The sequence below is a fragment of the Podarcis melisellensis genome (assembly GCF_964234715.1).
Source record: "Podarcis melisellensis genome assembly, chromosome: 2".
Classification (NCBI taxonomy): Eukaryota; Metazoa; Chordata; class Lepidosauria; order Squamata; family Lacertidae; genus Podarcis; species Podarcis melisellensis.
This window is the reverse complement of record NC_138529.1, coordinates 90245735-90267085: the sequence shown is the minus strand read 5'-3', so window position 1 is coordinate 90267085 and position 21351 is coordinate 90245735. Positions and strand designations below refer to the sequence as shown.

At 43.4% G+C, this 21351-nt stretch overlaps 1 protein-coding gene across 3 annotated transcripts in view; it reads right to left on the bottom strand.

Annotated features, from left to right (window-relative positions):
* The window catches only part of SUMF1 (sulfatase modifying factor 1), a 76965-nt gene that overhangs the window by 20359 nt on the left and 35255 nt on the right, over nucleotides 1–21351 (bottom strand). For 2 of the 3 annotated variants that reach the window (XM_081903074.1, XM_081903073.1), the window contains exons 7-8: nucleotides 21041–21154; nucleotides 3737–3796 (exon numbers count right to left, since the gene is read on the bottom strand). In XM_081903074.1, the coding sequence (XP_081759200.1) occupies nucleotides 3737–3796; nucleotides 21041–21154 (174 nt within the window). Of the gene's footprint in view, nucleotides 1–3736; nucleotides 3797–7376; nucleotides 8041–21040; nucleotides 21155–21351 lie in introns of those variants that run through there. The other variant, XM_081903075.1, reaches the window with a different exon arrangement.

The following is a 21351-nucleotide window of genomic DNA, read 5'->3' as shown; positions in this document are numbered from 1 at the left end:
GATTCTATGCTTACTCCGAACAAATTCGCAATGAATGAGTTCAATAGGCCCTTAAATGAATGAGTTCAACAGGCCACACTGGAGAGCCAGTGTGGTGTAGTGGTTAAGAGTGGTAGACTCGTAATCTGGTGAACCGGGTTCGCGTCTCCGCTCCTCCACATGCAGCTGCTGGGTGACCTTGGGCTAGTCACACTTCTCTGAAGTCTCTCAGCCCCACTCACCTCACAGAGTGTTTGTTGTGAGGGAGGAAGGGAAAGGAGAACGTTAGCCACTTTGAGACTCCTTTGGGTAGTGATAAAGCGGGATATCAAATCCAAACTCCTCCTCCTCCTCCTCTTCTTCTTCTTCTTCTTCTTCTTCTTCTTCTTCTTCTTCTTCTGTGTAAATGTGTAACCTTCATCTAGATCGTGTCTGACCTTTGTGTTTTGCTCTTTTTTGCAAGCTATAATTTTAAAATTCTGGCACAAACCACATATTATAATGTTAAGCTTGGGACTGGCAAGGTATAAGGTGGGAAAACACAAGGCAATACAAGTGCAAGGATTGTGTGGTGCTCCTTACAGGTAGATCACTTTGATTGCTTCATAAAGGCAGGTCACTTTGAACTGTTAAACTTGCGGAGACATCTTTGGACAGCAAGGAAAAGTGTTGTGTTGGTATGCCTGCTGTCTATCATAACACTTTGTCAGTTTCTCTGTTTACAGGTTGTTTTATTTTCACACCCAAACACTGTTTATTGATAGGCAAAAGACAAAGAACAAATCTGCATATAAAATCTCTAAGTAAGCTTATGCCATTTGACCTCTAACATTTATTGCTGGGCGTATGAAATCTTTTGTACAGTTGTCTTGCTGAAACAAAAGCGGCTTTGAAGAGTATTCTACTATAAGTAATAGGAGGAAAGGGAGGTTGGGAATTTATGGGCTCAGGAGGGGATAATTCAGGTTGGTACTTTCAGAATTCAGAGAAAGCTTCTTGGCTTATTTCAGATAATCTCCTGCAGATTTAGTCTCAGTTACCTATGTCTAAACCCTAGAAATGGATAGACAATCCAGAAGTAAAGTTTAGTAAAGGCTCTGCACTGCTTCGTTATACTGTGCTTTCTGACCCTGAGATAACAGATGACTTTTCACATCCTTAAAAAAAAGAAAAGAAAAAAGACTACACTATCTTCAGTAGACTCTAAAATGGGCCATATTACTCATCTGTAAAGAAAACTGCAATGCTGCTGTTAATTTAATCAAATCTGCTAATTAATGTGTGACATTGATTTCACCCCAAAATAAAACCTGGAACATGTGATCTGAAAGTAGGAAATGTAAGCTTCCTATGGAGGAAAGGTTACAGATGAGAATCTTAAAGTGTGTTTTAAAACAGGACCTTTCAAAGCACCCAAATGAAAAGATAAACACAGTAAGATTAATTTTTAATTAGAATAAATAAAATTGGGGTCATAGCTGTGACTTAGGTGGTTCCCCCCCCCCCAAGAATTATGCTGTGTGGTTCATTGGAATTAACCAAATGATGGAGATGGAGGAACATGCATTTCCTATTACAACACTGTGCAAGAAGTGTTTCATATCAATTAGTGGTTGCTAAGAATGTAGGATTTATTTCTTTATCATTAACTTCTCTTATATTCTCGAGTTTTTTTCACAATCTATTTAACAACTTCTCCCAAAACTTTCATATTTAAGATGAGAAGAATGCAAAGGTAGACTGCTTGTCTGTCTTGTCTCTGTACTCAATTCTTCATCATAAGGCAAGGAGGGGAAACCTGTGGCACCTCAGATGATATTTGAACTACAGAGCCCATCTTCCCTGACTATGCTGGCTGGGACTGATGTGGTTTGGAGTTCAACATCATCTTGAGGGTCATAGGTTCTCCTCTTTTTTTCCTTTGAAGGTGAGTAGTCCAGCTCTAGCAAAAGTTAGCTTCATAAAAATTATTGGAGATCCCATAATCTTACATATAGCTTTGTGGCTGAGGTGGCTTACATTCCTACCTGCAATAACTTTCCAGGCCAGAAAGCGTGCTATTTTTAAAAAGAAAAGAAGGGAAATTAAGCATTTAGCTAAGATTTTCTCTTGGTTTCCTCTTAGGTTAAAACACATCTCAACACCCAAGGTTGGGTGTGAACTACTGTAGGGTCAGCTGAGAGCTTTGTTTAATTACATAGCTCCTGCAGAATATAGTTCACTATCCTATAAAAACAGCTAGCATCCTTGATTTTGGAGGCCTAAAAAGTACACTATCATCAGGCTCAGCAACTGAGAGTCTCCACTTTAGAAAACCAATCGCTCGGCTGTCATCCTGGCATTGTAGTGGTGACAGGAGCCAGAATCCTAACTGATTGTAAGACCATGTTTTAAAAAATAAAGTACAGGTGTCCTGGGATCTTCGAGAGGTGGTAGGTACATATACACAACCCACCAATAGCTTCTTCCCTCAATAGTACACTCCTCTTATTCCAATCAAGGGGCGCAGGTGGCGCTGTGGGTTAAACCACAGAGCCTAGGACTTGCCGATCAGAAGGTCGGCGGTTCGAATCCCTGCAACGGGGTGAGCTCTCTTTGCTTGGTCCCTGCTCTTGCCAACCAAGCAGTTCGAAAGCACATCAAAGTGCAAGTAGATAAACAGGTACTGCTCCGACGGGAAGGTAAACGTGCGCTGCTCTGGTTTGCCGAAAGCGGCTTAGTCATGTACGCCAGCTCCCTTGGCCAATAAAGCGAGATGAGCGCCACAACCTCAGAGTTGGCCATGACTGGACCTAATGGTCAGGGGTCTCTTTACCTTTACATTATTCCAATCACCATAGCTCTAAATCAACCTGCCAAAATAATCTTCTTCATCTCCTTCTTCTGGGGATGCAGTCAGCAGTAGGGAACCTCCAACCTACAGGCCTAATTAGCTGGCCAGGCTTTTCCAGGTCGCCTAGAAGCCCGTTTTGGCCAAGCTACACCCACCTGCTCTACATCTGATGTAACATCAGGTATGAGGAAAGTGCAAGCATGGCCGGGCCATAAGAGCTGCAGACATTGCTGATCAGCTGGAGGCACCTGCAAAGCCCAGAACTTGCATAGATCCACGTGCTATGCAAACTCTGACAATCAGAGGGTTTTTTGTGGGGAGGGAGGCCTTCAAACTACTGCACAGGCGAAACTGAGTTGCCTGACATCCTTGTGACATCAGGTGACTGACATCAGGTGGCCATAACTAGTTGTCAAACTGGGGCAGGGAGATAAGGATCTGGCTCACCCACCAGATCCAGTTCCTCACCCCTGAGAGTGAGATGGGCCTTGTTTGCAATTCAGCATCGTTCTCCTTATATCCTTAACACTGTTGCACTTGAAGAGGCCTCGGTAGAAGCTTGATTTCAAGAAGCACTTGTGCCAGCAGTTGTGTGGGTTGGCCGCTGGAGTAAAAGGAAGATTGCAAAGTTCCTTGCTGTCTTAACTATGCAAAAGTGGGACAGCTAAATTGCCGTCAAGCTAAAATTAGGAGACGACTGATATTTTATCTCAGCTTAGATAAATGGGAATTCAAATTAACAGTTCATTGTTTTATCTCCCCCACCCCACCCCGCCACATTTGTCCACCCAGAAGTGCTTCTTTTCAGGTGTGCACCACGAGATGCAATTCTCTCTGTGTGTCACTTTATGTCACTAATTCTCAGGCGTACAAAATAAGAGCCTATTGCACAGCAGCAGATTGACAACTGCCTTTTAGCATTACCTTGTGGCACATATAGGATCCTCCTTTCTTCACTCGGTCAGTCCCAGTCGGGGGTCCTTTCTGTGGATGGAAAAATACCAATGAATGATCATCTGTACAAAACTAGGAGCAAACACCACCCAACGGAGAGGTAGAAAGGAATTCAGAGATGTTCTAATCTTTGTGTAAGCAAACTGCAGCTGCTTGGCAGGCGCGAGGGGGAGGGGGGTTTGAAAAAGCTTGAAAATAATTACATTGCTCAGGACTAGAAGACAGTCCAGCGTAATTGCTCCAGCCAAAGCGCAGCAGTGACTGCATCAGTGTCTAATTGCTGCTTTCTTCTGTCAAGTCTGCAGCAAGCATGTTATTTTGGTTTCCCTGGGTACGTTTATAACATGCTACTCAGAGCTCAGTGACACTAAAGAAATTGTGGTGATGGATTGAAAACGTATTAACAATTAGTATAATTCTGTCCAACTTGCTGTGCTCCTGTGGCATATATCTTTAAGATTTGTGCCAATTTAAGAGATGCATCACTGTGATACATTCACCTATTTGGTGGTAGTCCATATTCCCATTGCCGATCAGAAGGTCGGCGGTTCGAATCCCCGTGACGGGGTGAGCTCCCCTTGCTCGGTCCCTGCTCCTGCCCACCTAGCAGTTCGAAAGCATGTCAAAGTGCAAGTAGACAAATAGGTACTGCTCCGGTGGGAAGGTAAACAGCATTTCCGTGCACTGCTCTGGTTTCACCAGAAGCGGCTTAGTCATGCTGGCCACATGACCCGGAAGCTGTACGCCGGCTCCCTCGGCCAATAAAGCGATATGAGCACCGCAATCCCAGAGTGGGTCACGACTGGACCTAATGGTCAGGGATCCCTTTACCTTTACCATATTCCCATAATGTGTGCCGCTGTCAGCATATCTCTCGGGACCTGAGAAGCATATAGATCTCGCCCCACTCCTGCTTTCAGACAGGTAAAAACGACACACATTAACTATCACATGGTTAAACAGATATTGTACAGCCAGAAAATGTTCTATGGTGGAAAACTAAAATAAACCATGCTCCTGCGAGGAAAGGTTATCACATCTGGGGCTTTTAAGTTTGGACAAAAGGTGAGTAATAGGGGGCATGGCAGAGGTTTATAAAATCTTGCATGGTGCAGAGAAAGTGAATTCTCCTTTTTTGTATCGCTAGAAGTCGGGTCATTCAATGAAGCGGAGTGTTGGAAGATTCAGAACAGACTTCTTCACACAGTACATACTTAAAACTATGGATTTCCTCCCACAAGGTGTAGCGATGGCTACCAAGTTAGATGGCTTTGAAAGAGTATTAGACAAATTCAAAGAGGATAAGGCTATGCCATACCTCAACTGACATAGGCAGTGTACCTCTGAATACTAGTTTCTGGAAATTGCAAGTGAGGAGAGCATTGATGCACTGAGGTCCCCCTTTCCCATAGGCCTGGTTGCCCACTATGCTGGACTCAATGGGTCTTTGGCCTGATCCAGCAGGTCTCATCCTATGCTCTTAAACAGCATGGCTCTGGGGAAATTTTGTTTGCTTTTGAAAGTACTTGCTTTCTGAGATACCACAAATGGTCGAAGCCCTGGAAGGCCAGTATTCTACTACCAACACAACCTTGCTTGCCAAGGCACCAAATAAAAGGCCTGGAAAGAGATTATTCAGGAACAATTGCATAGCTGCTAATCAACCCAATTTTGAATTGACAAAACACATCATTCCTCAAAGAGTATAGCTGGGTAAGAATCATTCCCTTGCGATTTGCCAGGTGCACGTACTTTAGCATTTTGTGATTTAATAAAGATTACAGCTCAGGCAGTAGATAACAAAACCCTGTGTGGAGTTTAATTAATTAAGAATTAAGGTTTAAAAGGACTCATTCACCTCAAAAACATACTGGGCAGAAACTGTAATAACCAACTAATTCTGGAATTAATCTTGAACTACCTTAATTCTGTCATTTGTGCTATGACTAGGCTATGTGCTCTACTCCATTTTTTAAAAAATTGACATTCTGTACTAAGGTAACCTAAATGATGCTCCAAGAATAGCCGAGCTTTACAACCTGTATAAACAAGGCAAATTAATGGAACTGGTAAAATTATGTTGTTTTTTGGTTTGTTGTTTTAAAAAAGAAAATCATTGCTATCTTGAAGATCGATTCAGTAGAAACTGCTGGATATAAACCTTTTAGTAAATATATCTGATCATTTTTTTTATTTTTTGCTTTATTTGGCTTCTGCTAGTCAACATAGAAGTGGGAAGAGGTACACAAAGGACTAAATCCTTAAGCAGTGGAAATCTGACAAAACAACAACTGGCCCTTTCCTGCTTTGGCTCCTGGGACCCTCAGAAAGCTCTGCAGCCCTGGGGAACAGCAGCTTCCCAGCAGCTGCCAAAAGGTGATGTCTAAAGGAAATTACTAATGCCGGGAACCTACAGCTTTGTGTAAAAAGAGTGCTTTAGAGCTGAGGGGGAAATGGTGCGCTGAAAAAAGTACCAAACAGGGCCAACAAAAATGACCAATGGGCTGCAGCAACTCCTCTATGAGGAAAGATTAAAACATTTGGGAGTTTTTAGATTTTAAAAGCTGGGGAGTAAGGTGAGGACAGGATAGAGGGTGAATAAAATTATGCATGGTGTAGAGAAAATAGACAGAAGTTTCCTCCCTCTCCCATAATTCTGGAACTCAGGAGCCATCAAAGTGAAGCTGAAGGGTGTAAGATTCAGGATACTATAGAATTTTCTACCACAAGATGTATCTTACACAGCTTTAAAAGGGGATGATGGGGGGGGGGGGGAAACATTGAAGGTAAGGCTGTTCAGGGGTACCAGCCATGATGGTTGTGTACTACGTCCAGTATCAAAGGTGGCATGCCTTTAAACCTGTTTCTGGGGAGCACAAGGGCAGAGAGTGCTGTCATGCTTCAGGACTTCCCAAAGGCACCTGGTGGGCACATGGAATTCTAACACATGGAACACATGGGCCTTTGGCCTGATCTATATAGCAGGGTCCCCTAGGAACAATTTGCAAAATGGTGAAATGGGATAGGGTTTAAGATGCTGGCAAGGCAAGGACTGTAACAGAACCATACTCTACAGTGCATGCTAAGGTGTTGTTGGGAATGGCAAGGAGAGAGAAGTAAAAGACAGCTTTCTAATATTACAAACCTTGGGAAACTTATGGTTGAAAACGATCTGTATGATGTTATTTCATAATGTCATTGGAATTATTAGTAATTAGCATTGTTAGTACTACTATGCGTTCTAAATGCATCCAGGATCTGAGGACCAAAAGAATCTCAAGAAAAGCATATAAGCAAAAGAAAAGAAAAGAAAAGAAAAGAAAAGAAAAGAAAAGAAAGAAAGAAAGAAAGAAAGAAAGAAAGAAAGAAAGAAAGAAAAGAGAGATCTATGCAGTAATAACTACATACTTCTCTCTTTTCATTTTTTTACTTATAGGTATTTAAAATGCAGAAAAAATAAGGTAGAAAAAAACATGCACCCCTTTGTTTCTAGTATTATATGGGAACTCCATTCAGGTCCTTTAGCTACATGCAAGTAGCTGGAGCATCAAGTTGGTTTTTTATCAAAAAAAGTAAAATAAAGTCTTGAGTCAGAAAGAACATCAATGCTTGTCTTGCTTCTGTTTTTGTTTGTTGATGCTGCTGAATCACTGCATCCGTGAAGTCCTTGATTTCAGAACTGCAGGGAATGAGCATGATTCATGCTGCGGTTCCACCAGGACTGAGCTGGAGTCCTAAGAGTCAGAGGAGGGGACAGAGAGATACTGGGACAATGGTTTCATCTTGAATAGGTGCTCCTGGTTTGGTATGCACACCTGGGGCTGGCCTTGAGGACAATTCCATCTTCCCACTCTGAATCCTTGGGCTGAATCGCCTGCAGAATGCCAGGATCACGACACCATTCTTGCTTCAAAGGATACTGCCTACACACTTTCAAGCCTACCTTCAGTCTAATGCTCTATATACAAGAATTAATACACCAATGTGTGTTTTATATAAGAAGAACCTGTTGGATCAGACCAGTAGCCTATCTAGCCCAGCATCCCGTTCTCACAGGGGCCAATCAGATGCCTACAGGAAGTCCACAAGCAGGACCTGAGCAAAACATTCCCCACTTCTGTGGTTTCCAGGAACTGGTATTCAGAAGCATAATGCCTCTGTCAGTGGACATTTGGATCCCATCTTTCCTTCCTTGTGACTTGCCCAAAGTCACTCAGAAAGCTTGATGGCTGACTGACAATTCAAATCTGGGTCTCCTTTGTTTTCATTTGGCACTGTAAGCAGAAACCAAAGCAAATTTTGTAATTCTCTGCCTGCTACCACATCCCAATCTTTTTCTCCCCTGTACCCACTGGATATGCGGAGGGTTGGGAGACAGTCTCATTGTTCACTACAAAATAGTTAATAATAATAATAAATTTTATTTATATCCCGCCCTCCCCAGCCGAAGCTGGGCTCAGAGTGGCTAACATCAAATGTATAACATAAAAGCAGACAATCAATTAAAATACATCCTCAAATCAGATCAGGATCAGAATAAAATCCAATCAGACGGCGACCCGCAGATTAGGGTTGGGACCTTAAATGCTCACCAGGCCCAACTGTTTGTGCTGAACTTATATGGGCCTGTGAGAAAAATTGGGAGCCCACTTTCATGCAAGTTCTTATGAAAGAGGAGAGGGAGTCAGACTGAACCCCGACCAAAGGCCTGGCAGAACAGCTCCGTCTTGCAGGCCCTGCGTAAAGATGTCAAATCCCGCAGGGCCCTAGTCTCTTGTGACAGAGCGTTCCACCAGATTGGAGCCACAGCCGAAAAAGCCCTGTCTCTAGTTTGAGTATGTTGGATACAATCCTAAACTGAGTAGACCCAATGAAATTAATGGCCCTAAGGTAGCCATGTCCTTTAATTCCAATGTGTCTACTCCGACTAACATTTGGCTACAACTCTTAATGTCACCAAAGGTTTCAGGTTCATCCTACTGGTTTCAATCACAATCTGCTGAGATATATGAGCCAGGCAAAAATCCTTCTAGAGGTACTTGTAGTTCTCAGGGTCTGTGCCTTTTAACTCCACTAATATAATTTCTGGGAGTTCTATTGCCTTAAAGAACGTCTCAAACTGTGTACAAAATGTGGAAAAGGACCTGCCCACTGCCTGAAAAGGGTTCCCTGTAGAAACTTTATGCCGTCAACAAAAAGTGTGACTGAAAATCCAGAAAGCATGTCTATCAACAGCAACACTGAATGTGACCCGATCTTAGGGTAGTCAGTCTTTTGCTGGTGGAAGAAGAGCAACTGATATGAAAAGCTTTGCGGTCTCTGATTCCACAAAGGGCTCAATCTCTCACAAACATGGTGTGTGCTCAGGATTTTAAAAGGATAACCTCTGCTACTAAAGCACAGATACAATGAGCAGGGAGTTGTTTGGATTAAGTGCCCCCTCGAAAGCTATTAATTATATGAAGAGAATGCAAGAGAAGAGTGTTTTGGCAGCAAAGCAAAAATTAAAGTGAAAACTGCCTATTGCAAAATAGGATTAGTACATAGCCACGCATTACTGAGCCACTTGAGCTGTACCTTCTTCAGGCTGCCTATTGCATTACACAACATTATCCCCTTAATGGAATCCCCTTTCAAGTACAAACAGTATTTATTACAGTAGAGCGAATTCACTGGTAAGTAGAAAATATCCCATCCTAACAGATCCTTTCCCTCTGCTTGTTGGCCTCTATTTATTTAGCCGCAAATATGCTTCTGTAGCTCATTCTCTCTTTACACATACCCTGACTCTAAAAAGAACAGTTAAGGGCTTGTTCTGGAATGGCTTACCTTTTAAAAATAAAAATACCCTCAATCATACATGTGTAGAAATACCATGCAGAATCTTAAAACACATTCTGGAAAAATCTAGGATTAAGCTAAGCCTTTAAAAGTTTGCCTAAATTTAGGAGTGTAATAACCACAACCGATTTATTTTTTTAAAAAAACAAAGTTATTGTTTTATTTTTATTTTTTTAAAAAAACACCTCTCCATTTCCAAAGACTGCCATTTCTCCCAGATAACACTTGCAGGTCCTCTAGTGTCTTTGGCGACATTTGCATGTAATACTGCATCATGGTTTAATGGGAAGAGCTGCTGCTAGCCTCTCATTCTCACGATTCCCCTCTCCTCTTCCTGCATGGCCAGGAGAATGACTGCAGCAGTTTCATTTCCGTTTCCACGAAATCTGGCTCTTCGTTAGAAATGGGACCATAAATCGTTAGAAATGGGACCATAAATTGTGGCTTAAAAACTTGCCAGAGCTTGCTTTAAACAAGCCAATGCATGAGCTATGAAGATGGCATGTTGCAAGCTTATTAAGGGCAGGCTTGTCTATGTAGCTGTATCACTCGATCTCCTGTCACCCTGACTGTTCCTTTCACTTGCTATCCATTATACCATAGTTCACCCAGAGGGGTAGCCAACGTGGTACTCTTCAGACGTTGTTCGACTACAACCCCCATCAGCCCCAGTCAGCATGGCCAGCAGTCAAGAGTGATGGGACATGTAGTCCAGTTACAACACATGCAAGTTAGGTTATCCGCAAGGTCACAAAAGTAGTGGCCTGAATACAGAATGTATTTGTTTTTCTGCTGGTTTTTATTTAAATTGCGGCGACAGATGGGCTTCATATATCAGTCATTCATATCAGGATGATCTGCCTGTGGTTAAAAGGAACCTGAGTAAACAAGCTGTTTCTGAAATATAATTTGCAAGGAACCCTGACAGAGTCGTTTAGATAAACAATCCTTGAACTGAATTGGCCTTTCCTTTTTAAAAAAGAGAGATTTTTTCCCTTTGTTATTCTTTTATGCAGATTTTTTTTTTTACAATATTTACTAAAATTTCCACCAAAACTAGAAATCAGTGAAGACTCGGAAGCAGGACTGCTTCAGAACTGCAATGTGATCCAACAGATCCAGCAGGAACACCCACCACTGGACTGGTCCTATATAGAGGCCCCAGCGTGCCATACGGGTAGTATATTATTGTTAAAACAAGCACTGAGTCAATTTCCCACCTAAGTTTATATGCAGGTTAAGGTCATGAAAAGCTAATATTTACTTGTGCTTGCATCTTGCTGCTTGTTTGCCTTCAGTCATAACGAAAGCCTGAAAATCAGCCTGGCTGATTTGAAAGAGACAAACTAAGGGCCCTATTTGACACCTCCCGAAGACCTTCTGATTATATGTCATTATTCATGCACTGTTATTAATTACTTCCAATTATTAAGTGCCAGCTTGCCGCTGTACAAGCACAGACTTAAAAATAGTTCCCTGACTGAAAGTGGCTTACAATTTAGCTCAGAGGAGAGAGACCAACACTGGAGGGACAGAAGTTAACACACACGTTACAAGTACAGTACAGCTCTGCAATAATCCTGGGAGGAAAGAACTATGGAGAAACTAAATTTTGGGTGGGGAGATAAAGTGCACTCTAAGGGAAGATCTGAAAATAGATACCTAAGTGGAGTTGAAACACTTTTAAAAGTTAGAAAGAATTCTTGGATGAAGAAAGAGTAAAAAGATAAGAAACAAAAGGTTGGGTGGGTAAAAATAATGAAGGAAGAGTTTTGTTGAGTAAACACAAAGAATTTATCCCAGAAAGGAAAGATGGATTGAAAAATTCCACAGGCTATTTACTCTGGACTGGGTTATTTTATTTTTGGTGAAAAGTGAGGTATAATTTATTAAAGAAAAAGAAGAAGGAGGAGGAGGAGGAGGAGACTGAAAATGTCATCCCACTCCCCTGTCCAATTTAGGGGAGGGGTATAGTTTTGCTTCATTTTCAATTCAGATTTTCTTCACTGGAGAGCCATTGTGGTGTAGTGGTTAAGAGCGGTAGACTCATAATCTGGTGAACTGGGTTCGATTCCCCGCTCCTCCACAGGCAGCTGCTGGGTGAACTTGGGCTAGTCACACTTCTCTGAAGTCTCTTGGCCCCACTCACCTCACAGAGTGTTTGTTGTGAGGGAGGAAGGGAAAGGAGAATGTTAGCCACTTTGAGACTCCTTCGGGTAGCGATAAAGCGGTATATCAAATCCAAACTCTCTTTTTTATGGAAATGGTAAACCTTGACTAAATGGGGAATGATGTGAAATGGCACGTCGATGAGGACAGTGCTTCGTGGATGTTGCACAAAACTTGCTACGCCAAGCCCAAAACAAAATTGCTGTGTGGAAGTGCACCGAGTGAAGGAAACCAATGAATGATGGCTAATTGTGGCAGCAGAGATGAGAACAAGGAAGGCCAGGGAAAGAGGGATGCAGTAACCAAGGCAGGCAAATCAATTAGGTCATCTATTGCAGATATAGGGATAGACAGATGTTGGCTATTGTAGGAAGAGACAAAAGAAAGGTAGAATTTTATTTTATATTTTATTGATAGAATGTTATTCCTCCTTCTGGTAACCCAGAAACTGATTCAAGACTCAGGTGGCAATAAGCAAACATCATCCAAGAGGGAAAGCTCCCCAGAATATATAGCAAGGCTATACGGGAATTATTCCCCCTCTTGGGAATAATTCTACCCACAATTCAAAGGGTGGCGGGTGGACAGATGTCTGGCACTCTGGTTGGCTTGCTTTGAGGGAGGGATCCCATTAAGAACATAAGAGGAGCTGGCTGGCTCAGGCCAATGGTCCATCTAGTCCAGCATCCTTTTCTCACAATGGCTAACCAGAATCCCCAAGGATGCTTGCAAGCAGGACCTGAGTGCAGGACCTCTACCCACTTGTGGTTCCCAGCGACTGGCATTCATCAGAACACTGCCTGTGTCAGTGGAGGGACTGCACAGCCACTATGGATAGTAGCCAATTCACCACTGGGATCCTACAGGACTGGGGAGGTTTCTTCTGCTTTTCCCATGTAGAATCTTGAGGCAGGGGAGTAAAGCTTTATCTGTCTGGCCTAGAGTTAGTCAAGAAGAAGAAGAAGAAGAAGAAGAAGAAGAAGAAGAAGAAGAAGAAGAAGAAGAAGAAGAAGAAGAAGAAGAAGAATAGTAGTAGTAGTAGTAGTAGTAGTAGTAGTTTGGATTTGATATCCCGCTTTATCACTACCCGAAGGAGTCTCAAAGTGGCTAACATTTTCCTTTCCCTTTCTCCCCCACAAAAAACACTGTGAGTGAGTGAGGCTGAGAGACTTCAGAGAAGTGTGACTAGCCCAAGGTCACCCAGCAGCTGCATGTGGAGGAGCGGAGACGCAAACCCGGTTCCCCAGATTACGCATCTACCACTCTTAACCACTACACCACACTGGCTCTCAACAGGGTGCTCTTCAGAAATTGTTGGACTGCAACTCCGATCATCCCTGACCATTGGCCAGATGGTCTGGGCCTGGTGGGATCTGGAGCCCAACAACATCTTGAGGGTACAACATCAGCTACCCCTGGCTGAACCCTAGAAGCACCCAACAGTGAGCCTAGAGACAAAATGGAAGCAGTACAGAGCCACAGAAAGAGTTTTCTAAAGATAATTCCACACAGAGAGTCTAAGCAGCACTGCTGAGAGTTGGAGCCCAAAATAGATTGGGGGGAGGGGAGGTATCAAGTTGAAGCCTGGTCTAGGGGAAACAAAGTCAGGGTGGGTAGGTAGGTAAGAAGTCCAATAAGTATGTTTTCTACAGAAATTAGGCAGGCTGTGGCCCTTGTTGGCAGACTACAGCCCTGCATCTGCTCGGCGTCTTTGCCGGTCACAGTACATCTTGTCTGTGAGCACACCATGTATTTAAAGCACAATTAAAACTCTCTCAAAGAATCTGAGAACTTCGTCTATTAAGGAGGCTGGGAATTTTAGCTCTGTGAGGCATAAACTACAGTTCCAAGGATTCTTTGGAGGAAAGGTGTGTGCTGAAAATGTGCTTTAAATGTATGGTGTACACGCAGCCCTGGTTTCTGTGGGCATTGTATCCCTTCCATTCAGAACCTAGGTCCATCCCTGAGGCCTAGACTCAAGAAGGAAAACTGGGGGGAAAGTCTTTAGGCCAGAAGGTGGTACTCAACCTGGAAGCCTGCTTCCCTCCTTCAAGCCTGCCCTGCTTCCCTCCATGGACCAGGAAAAGTCCCTGCTAAGCCTGGAAACTGGTTGAGGTGGAATATGCAAAGACAGATTCAAGGGAAAGCAAGTCTCATTACAGCACCCATAAAAGCTTGTTTTACAAGTGCTTCTTTAAACATTTAAACTGTCCCCCATCTGCTAACACTTATGAAACAATCCAAAATGCATTTCAAAACACCAATCTTTAACCGTCCACGTATAAAAATGGAGAGCTCTAACTTGCTGTGGCGCCACAAAGCTAATTTAGCCTTTCGGTGCTGAACTGCGTACAGTTCTGCCCAGCAACCATGCATTTCCAAGAGCTGAAAGGGACTGGAATTAAAAGCCATCTCTAGGTTAAGAAGCACAGTTCATTTATCACATTCATGCTTGGCTGCTTCTCTGCAAGCTGATAAGTTATAGTTGACAAAACAGGAGGAGACAGTCGTTCAAGTCCTTCCTTTTTCTCACATACAACGGTACTGCTAACCAGCCCTCGCTCCACTGGAACTATCAGGAAAAATGGCTTGGTTTGCTACTGATAGTTCAAAGAAGCTACGCTGTTTCATTCACAACTCTGTTAGCAAGCATGGTCAGGAAACACCAGATACTGAAACAATGCCATGTCAAAATGCTAAACTCCTAAAGAAATAACCTAGGGTCCTTGGAGCTATCCCAGCGGGTCTGCAAAGCTTTGCAACTAGTGTCCCTCAGCTCATTTTCCCCTCAAGGGGAAGAGATAAAGGCTATCCCATTGAGACTGCTAGCTGTGTTTCCTGTTGTCCTTCCCCTTAAGGGGGAAACGGGTGGCTCAGAGTTGGGCAAGGGGAAGCTGCCTGGGGGAAGCAGCTGGCCCATTGTTTGAAAAGGGGACTGGGGCAACTGGTTGGCTGTGTGTGTGTCAGGTAGAGTGGCTCTCAATGCTTCTGTATGAGTGGGTATGAGGAGCAGGAAAGAGAAGTGAATGGGTTTTCCTTGCACAGGCATCCACATCCATCTGTCCGTCCGTCCATCCCCTTCTCCCTTTTCCTCCTCCCTGGTAAAGTGACAGGTGCAACCCCTGTGAGGTTCTGCAACTGTATGATCCCAATGAGAGCTAAATTTACTACAGTGGAGGTGGCCCTTCACAGTTAGTACTATGGCTCCCTTCTAAAGAAAGAGCTGTGTCTCATTTGCAAGGGATGGGGAAAGAGAGGGAGAGAAAAAGAGAGTGTTCAGAAAACCTGGAGAAGGGGAATCAAAGCTGAAAATCTGAAAGTTCTGTTGGCATTTGGAACCACTGATCTAGTCCACTCCCTGTCAAGGAAGTTGTCATGGACTTTGAAGATACTCAAACTCAGAACGCAAAGGAGAAACGTGCTAAGAGGAAGGCACACTGGGCAAACCCACACCGTGATCAACTCCCACCTGGGAACCAATGTCCCCACTGTGAAAGGACATGTGGGTCCAGAACTGGCCTCCACAGTCAGTTACAGACTCATTGTTAAAACCGTGTTTATGGAAGACAATCTTACTCGGCTATGAGTGATTGCCGAAGAAGAAGAAGAAGAGGAGGAGGAGGAGGAGGAGGAGGAGGAGGAGGAGGAGGAGACTATGGAATCTCTCTCTTTTTTTTATAAAATTTTTATTGAGTTTTCACATTTTTATAGACAAACACACACACAAATACAAAACAAAACATATATAATCTCATCTCTTACTTTCTTTACCCTTTTTCATTGACTTCCCCACATCTCCCCTTCCCACATCCCAATTTCAATAATTAATTCAGCAAGTTATTTCCTCTTCTCTCTATTATATTATTATTATCTGTTCTTAATATTTAACACTTTTTATTAGGCTCAATTTTACTTATCCAATTTTTACACATTAGCTCCTTTCTCTAAGGTCGACCTAAATTCTCTCCCACGAATTCCTCCCTTTTTATATTAAACAAAAACATATCCAAATTGAAAAGTCATAAATCATAAATTTTTACTATTCTACTCTCCCCCTCCCTCCCTGACCCGGTTTCTGTCCCTTCCCAAATCAATATCCTAAAAAGACAGTTTCAGCCCGGATTTCTCACATCCGAGGCTCTTAGGCCCCAGTTAGTCTCTCTCCGTCGGTTTTGTTGCTTGTTGGCCTTCAATTCTCGAAGAGGTTGTGTCCCAAGCTCCCTATCCTTTCCTTCCACCAAATCAGTCAGTAGCAATTGCTGCCAAGGATCTGCCAGTCTCCCATACTCAAACTTAAAGAAGCAGTCCCAATCATGCTTGTTTGTTCTTTTGTATTCCAGTATTTCAGATATTCCAGGGGCTTCTTCCTTTAACTTTCTCTCCTTTTGCAGATTTATAATCCACTGGTCGTCTTCTTTAATTCCTTTGTTTCCTGAAGCTGCAGGCTTTTGATTAATACTTTCCATCTGAACTTCCTCTCCTTCTTCTTCTTCTTTTCCCCCCATTTCCAAAGCTGTCTCTTCTGTTTCAGCTGCCGGGTTTTTTTCCACCCACTTTGTGTCATCAGCAGAGTTGCTCAATTTAAAGTTCAGGGTCACAAGTTGTTTGTTCATATCCGCACTCTGCTCTTGTAAGATTCCCACGAGAAAGAACATCCTTTCTATCTCTGCCAGTAATTTTCCTTCTGCAGCCATTGCAATATCTTTTGTTCCCTCCAGGGGGATTACCAGTCCAATAGTTCTTTTCCAACAATCCGTTACTTTGTTGTTCAAAATTACTTTGTTTCCAATCAGTTCAGTTTCAATGTACCACCTTTACTCCAGAAAAAATATTAAATATCACAGTTCCAGACTTTAACCGCCCGTTTGACAGCTCTTTTGACAGCTGTCAAACTTTTTGCTCTTTTTCCTCGGGCTCACACGCAGAGCACTCCCAGGTCCAAAAAGGGAGGGGATTACACAAAAGCTTCTAAAATTCCTCTCTCCTCTCCAGCACAATAACTTTTTAATCCAATTCGTGCAAGTTGTCTGTCTAAGCACAAAAGTCTTTCCACCTTAGTGCTCCTCTCCTTGCTTTAAATCTTTTTGTGGGGGGGGGAGTGTGGACTTCCTTTTAACACATCCCCCGATCGTACTCCAATCAATGGTAAAACTTTAGTGTCGAAATTTCATTTTACTCACGGGTTCTTTGTTTCAGTCCAAATTTCAGGAAGGAAGACAGCGCTCTCCGGCCATGGCTCGCGGCTTCGCTCCGCTGAGGTAGCAATCTACTCTCAGCACCACGCCACTCTCCAGTCCTCTCCGTAGCCTTTAAAAAGGCTCTTCGGGGGTCGGGGAGGGCGCTTAAGGTGCCCACCGAGTCACCAAGTCCGCAGGCTTCCGCGCCTGCGGTTTCTGAGGGTCCCCGTGTCGCCGGCACGGCAAGACCCGTCCTCAGCAGAGCCGATTCCCTCCGGAGCTCGGAGGGAATCCACCATTAGCCGTTCGCGCTATCCCGGAAGTCCCGAGACTATGGAATCTCTCATAGGTGGCCATTCAGCCTCTACTTGAAAAACTAACTCAAACAAAGAAGATTGCACCACCTTCTGAGGCAGCCTGCGTCATTGCCAAGCAGCTTGTGGCATTAAGAGTTGTTCCAAATGTTTAGTCAAAAGTTATCCGTTCTCATCATGTGAACTCATTTATTTAGGGTCCTACCCTCTAGAGCAGCAGAAAACATAATTTGCTGCATCATCTAGGTCACAGCTCAGTATCTGACAACAACTACCTTATCTCTCATTAATAGTAATCTCTTCAAGGCTAAACATAACTGGCTCCTTCAACCTGTCCTAAACTGATAAATTGGACAAAAATAAAATAAAAATAAGGACGTAAATCTCCTCCACAGCAGAAAGAGAGAAAGAGATGTTGCTCTAGCCAAAGGCCTTAATCCCATGCACCTTGCTAATACCATACTCCAGGGCTGCCTACTGGCCTAGTGTCATGAGGAGAAAACCAGCATGGGGTGGTGGTGGGAAGGAGAAGGAATCGCAAGGGGGATGTTAGGAAGAAAAATAAAAAGAAGAAAGTCTTTGAAAGTGGGAGATGTGCATTAAATTTGGAAAGATATGCCTGTATTTACACAGCTGTGTGCTCCCGGTCTGTGCCGCAGCAGCCTTGCACCAAAATGAAAAGAGAAAAAAGACAGAAAAAGCTACTGTTCAGGATGGTGCTCAAGAGCCCAACTTCTTCCATTCCTTGAGCTCTGATGCCTTGACCCCAGCATGAAAACAGAAAACCTCACAAAAACAAAGAAGCGGCCTGATGGAAATCTTAATTAGAGTAATGAAGAATTCTTGATTATTTAGGCCACCCAGAGAATCTGTGTTTACTACTTTACGGCAATAGTGTTTTTGTAGGTCTGAGCATTAAGCTTTGCTTGCGCTTTCCGATTCAGTGGCTAATTAAAAGATCCTGTTCCAAGCTAGCAGATCTGCAGAATCTTCACACGTTGAAGAGGAACATGGCACGACAGGCTCCTGTTCCTTTGCAAGAAAAGAAACATTTTGAGCACCAGTTCAGCTAGATAAAGCCTATCTAGTTTTGCATCCTGTTTCCCACAGAGGCCAACCAGATGGCTCCTGGGAAGCCTATGCGCAGGGCATGAGGGCAATGTAGAGTCTTAAAAACTCGCCCTCAGAGGAAACAGAAACCCCAAGGACAGACAGACCCCCCATGACAGGAAGGGTGAGGAGGGATGCCGCACCCCATCCCCAATGTGTTTCAAGAGCAGCTCTTGACAAATGAAAAATTCACTCATGAGAGATAGCTGGAAAATCAGCTAGTCCATCTCACAGAGCCCGAAGTTTTCATTTTTTTAAAGTTTGGTTAAGTCAACGTGTCTAGAATCTGCAAATTTCTTCAAAACCGCTCTTAAGCAGATAAATGAAACAGGCTGGCAACTTCAGATATATTTTCAGAGATAAGCAGATTCTAACTGCCTCAAATTCAAACAAGCATATAAGGCTCCTGTCTGTGGGGATTCAGACTGTGTTCATGAGTGAACTTGTTAAAACCTTACCCCTGGGGGAGAAAAGAGAGTTGACTCTGAAATGCATCAAGAATAAGGGATGTGTTCTATACAGCTGTTTTAACATTCTTTTCCCCTTGGATGCTTCTACAGATGTTTGTTCTCTGCTTTGTCTCCAGACTGGACCATCATTCACTTTGAAAGACGTCTCTGCAGTGTAACACTGCAGGAAGGAAATAAACCCAGACAGCTGCCACATCCACTATTTACTGCAGGACTAGCCAAGGTGGGGTGCCCTTCAAATGTTGGCACACTACAACTCCTATCATCCTTGACCACTGGCCATGCTGGAGGGGGCTGATGGGAATCCACATTTGGAGGCCACCTGCTTTCCTAGCTACTGCTCCGCTGGTGTTCCACCCCCAATACTGGGCTCAGGCAAACAATGCAGTTCAGAGCTGCAGGGAGGTAAAGCAGCCACAAACCCAAGTTGAGGTGATGAGGATCTTCAAAAGAGTTCAAAAATGGTGCTGCTTTCAGATAATTCCATAGCATTAATAGGACACGGGTGTATCAACAACAAAGATAGGCATCTAATGCAACAGCCATGTTGAATAATATGAGCCTGCATATATATTTCAATTCAATGTCTGCATATCAAACAAAACAGTACAAAGGAAGAATGGGAGACTCTCTACATCGGGGGCTGCCAAGGTGGTACCCCCTAGATTTTGTTGGACTCCAACGCCTATCAGCCCCAGCCAGCACAGCTGTAGTCCATAGTTGTAGTCCAACAATATTTGGATGGCAACACCTTGGCTACTTTTGCTCAATACAGATATGGGTTTGTGTAGATACTTCCCTGCCCTCCTGGTTTGCCCTTGCTACCCACCATTGGCATGTGGCCCTGGGAAACTTGCCCAGCAAAGAATGTGGCCTTGAGGTTGAAAAAGGCTACCCACTCCAGATGTATAGGAGTCCCTGTGTGACCTTCTATGCAGCTATATTTGAGCTTGCTGACTTCTTAACACACCATAATCTCTAGAGGTGAAACATTACAAGGATGTGCTGCACTCGGAACAGTTTTTCCAACACCTTCACTGCTGAAAGCTTTACACCCTAGATAGTCATCTGTCAAATTTTAATTCCGTCAGAGATTTCATGCAGGAGTACAGACAGCAGGCTGGTATTTATACCACATTTCCCATCCAAGGTTTGTGAAGCTGCTTATAACTAAGCATACAAAAAGTGCCCTTTGTCCTCAAAACCACCATAGAAGGTAGATTAGGCAGGGAGAGGGAGGGAGAGAGAGAGAGAGAGAGAGAGAGAGAGAGAGAGAGAGAGAGAGAGAGAGAGAATGAAATGTATGCCAAGGTCATCCAGTCCAGCATGCAGGTGGGCAAGGATCTGAATGCTTGTTTCCCTGGTCCTTTTCTCACTATCTGTGGTACCACTGGTCTTTAACTGATGGGTGCTGACTCGTTTTCTAAGGCAGTGATGGGGAAGCTGTGGTTCTCAAACAACCTTTTGAGGACCACAGGTTCCCCACCACTGCCTTAGAAACGACACCTCCCACCCATCACCTATGACCATTGGCCATGCTGGCTGAGATTGTCAATCAGAGTATTAGGCTAACAATCTGTCTCACTGAAAAGAAATCACCTAGAGACACTCAAACCTGAGGCTGCAAAGATAGGACAATTCAACAGAGCCGTTTTGTGCCAACTCAAACATAAAAGCAGACAGACAAGTGATAAAGGTGTGTGTGTGTGTGTGTGTGTGTGTGCGCGCGCACGCGCACAATCTTTAAAAAGAAGGCACATGTATGATTGTTATTTGACTGCAGCAGGTTTCTAAAAAATAAGAGGGAAGTGAGCATCCTTTTGGTAAACCATTCCACAACCTCAGGGCTACGAATGTAAATTAATAAAAGGCTTTAAAGATCAATTCTAGCACCTTGAGTTGGGTCCCAAAGCAAATTACATATGGAGTGGGTGGCTGTGGAAAAGATCCTGGGGCTCCTAGTGTAGACACAGCCATTGTATTAGGTGCAACCTGTTGGGAATTTTCCATTCCACCTTTAGTTGCAGACATGGAACTGTTACATGGCACGTGTCTGTTTACAATCCAGCACTGTTTTACAAGGCTTTACACCGGAGCAGGACCTGCACTGTCACATGCAGAGATATAATCAGAAAAGGAGCAAAGCAACAGATGAGTGCCTTCTGATATGCTTATCAGTAACAAAATGCTCACCGGATTGTATGTTTCATCTGCAGAATGCCTAACACCCCACCAATCCGAGGTCCACTCCCAGGCATTTCCCACAATGTTGTACAAGCCATAACCATTAGGAGGGAATGCTGTTACCTGCCAAGAAAAGAAAAGAAAAGAAAAAGAACAAAGGGTACTGGAGAACTGAGAGGTACACAAGCCAATACAATATTGTTGTTTTGATTTTCCACTCTTCATTTTATTTTTATTTTATTTCTCCCCTGATCCAGAAGATAAATAAATCTGGCCCCTGTTTGAAGACCTCATACCTCATGGGCCATTTCACCTATCTG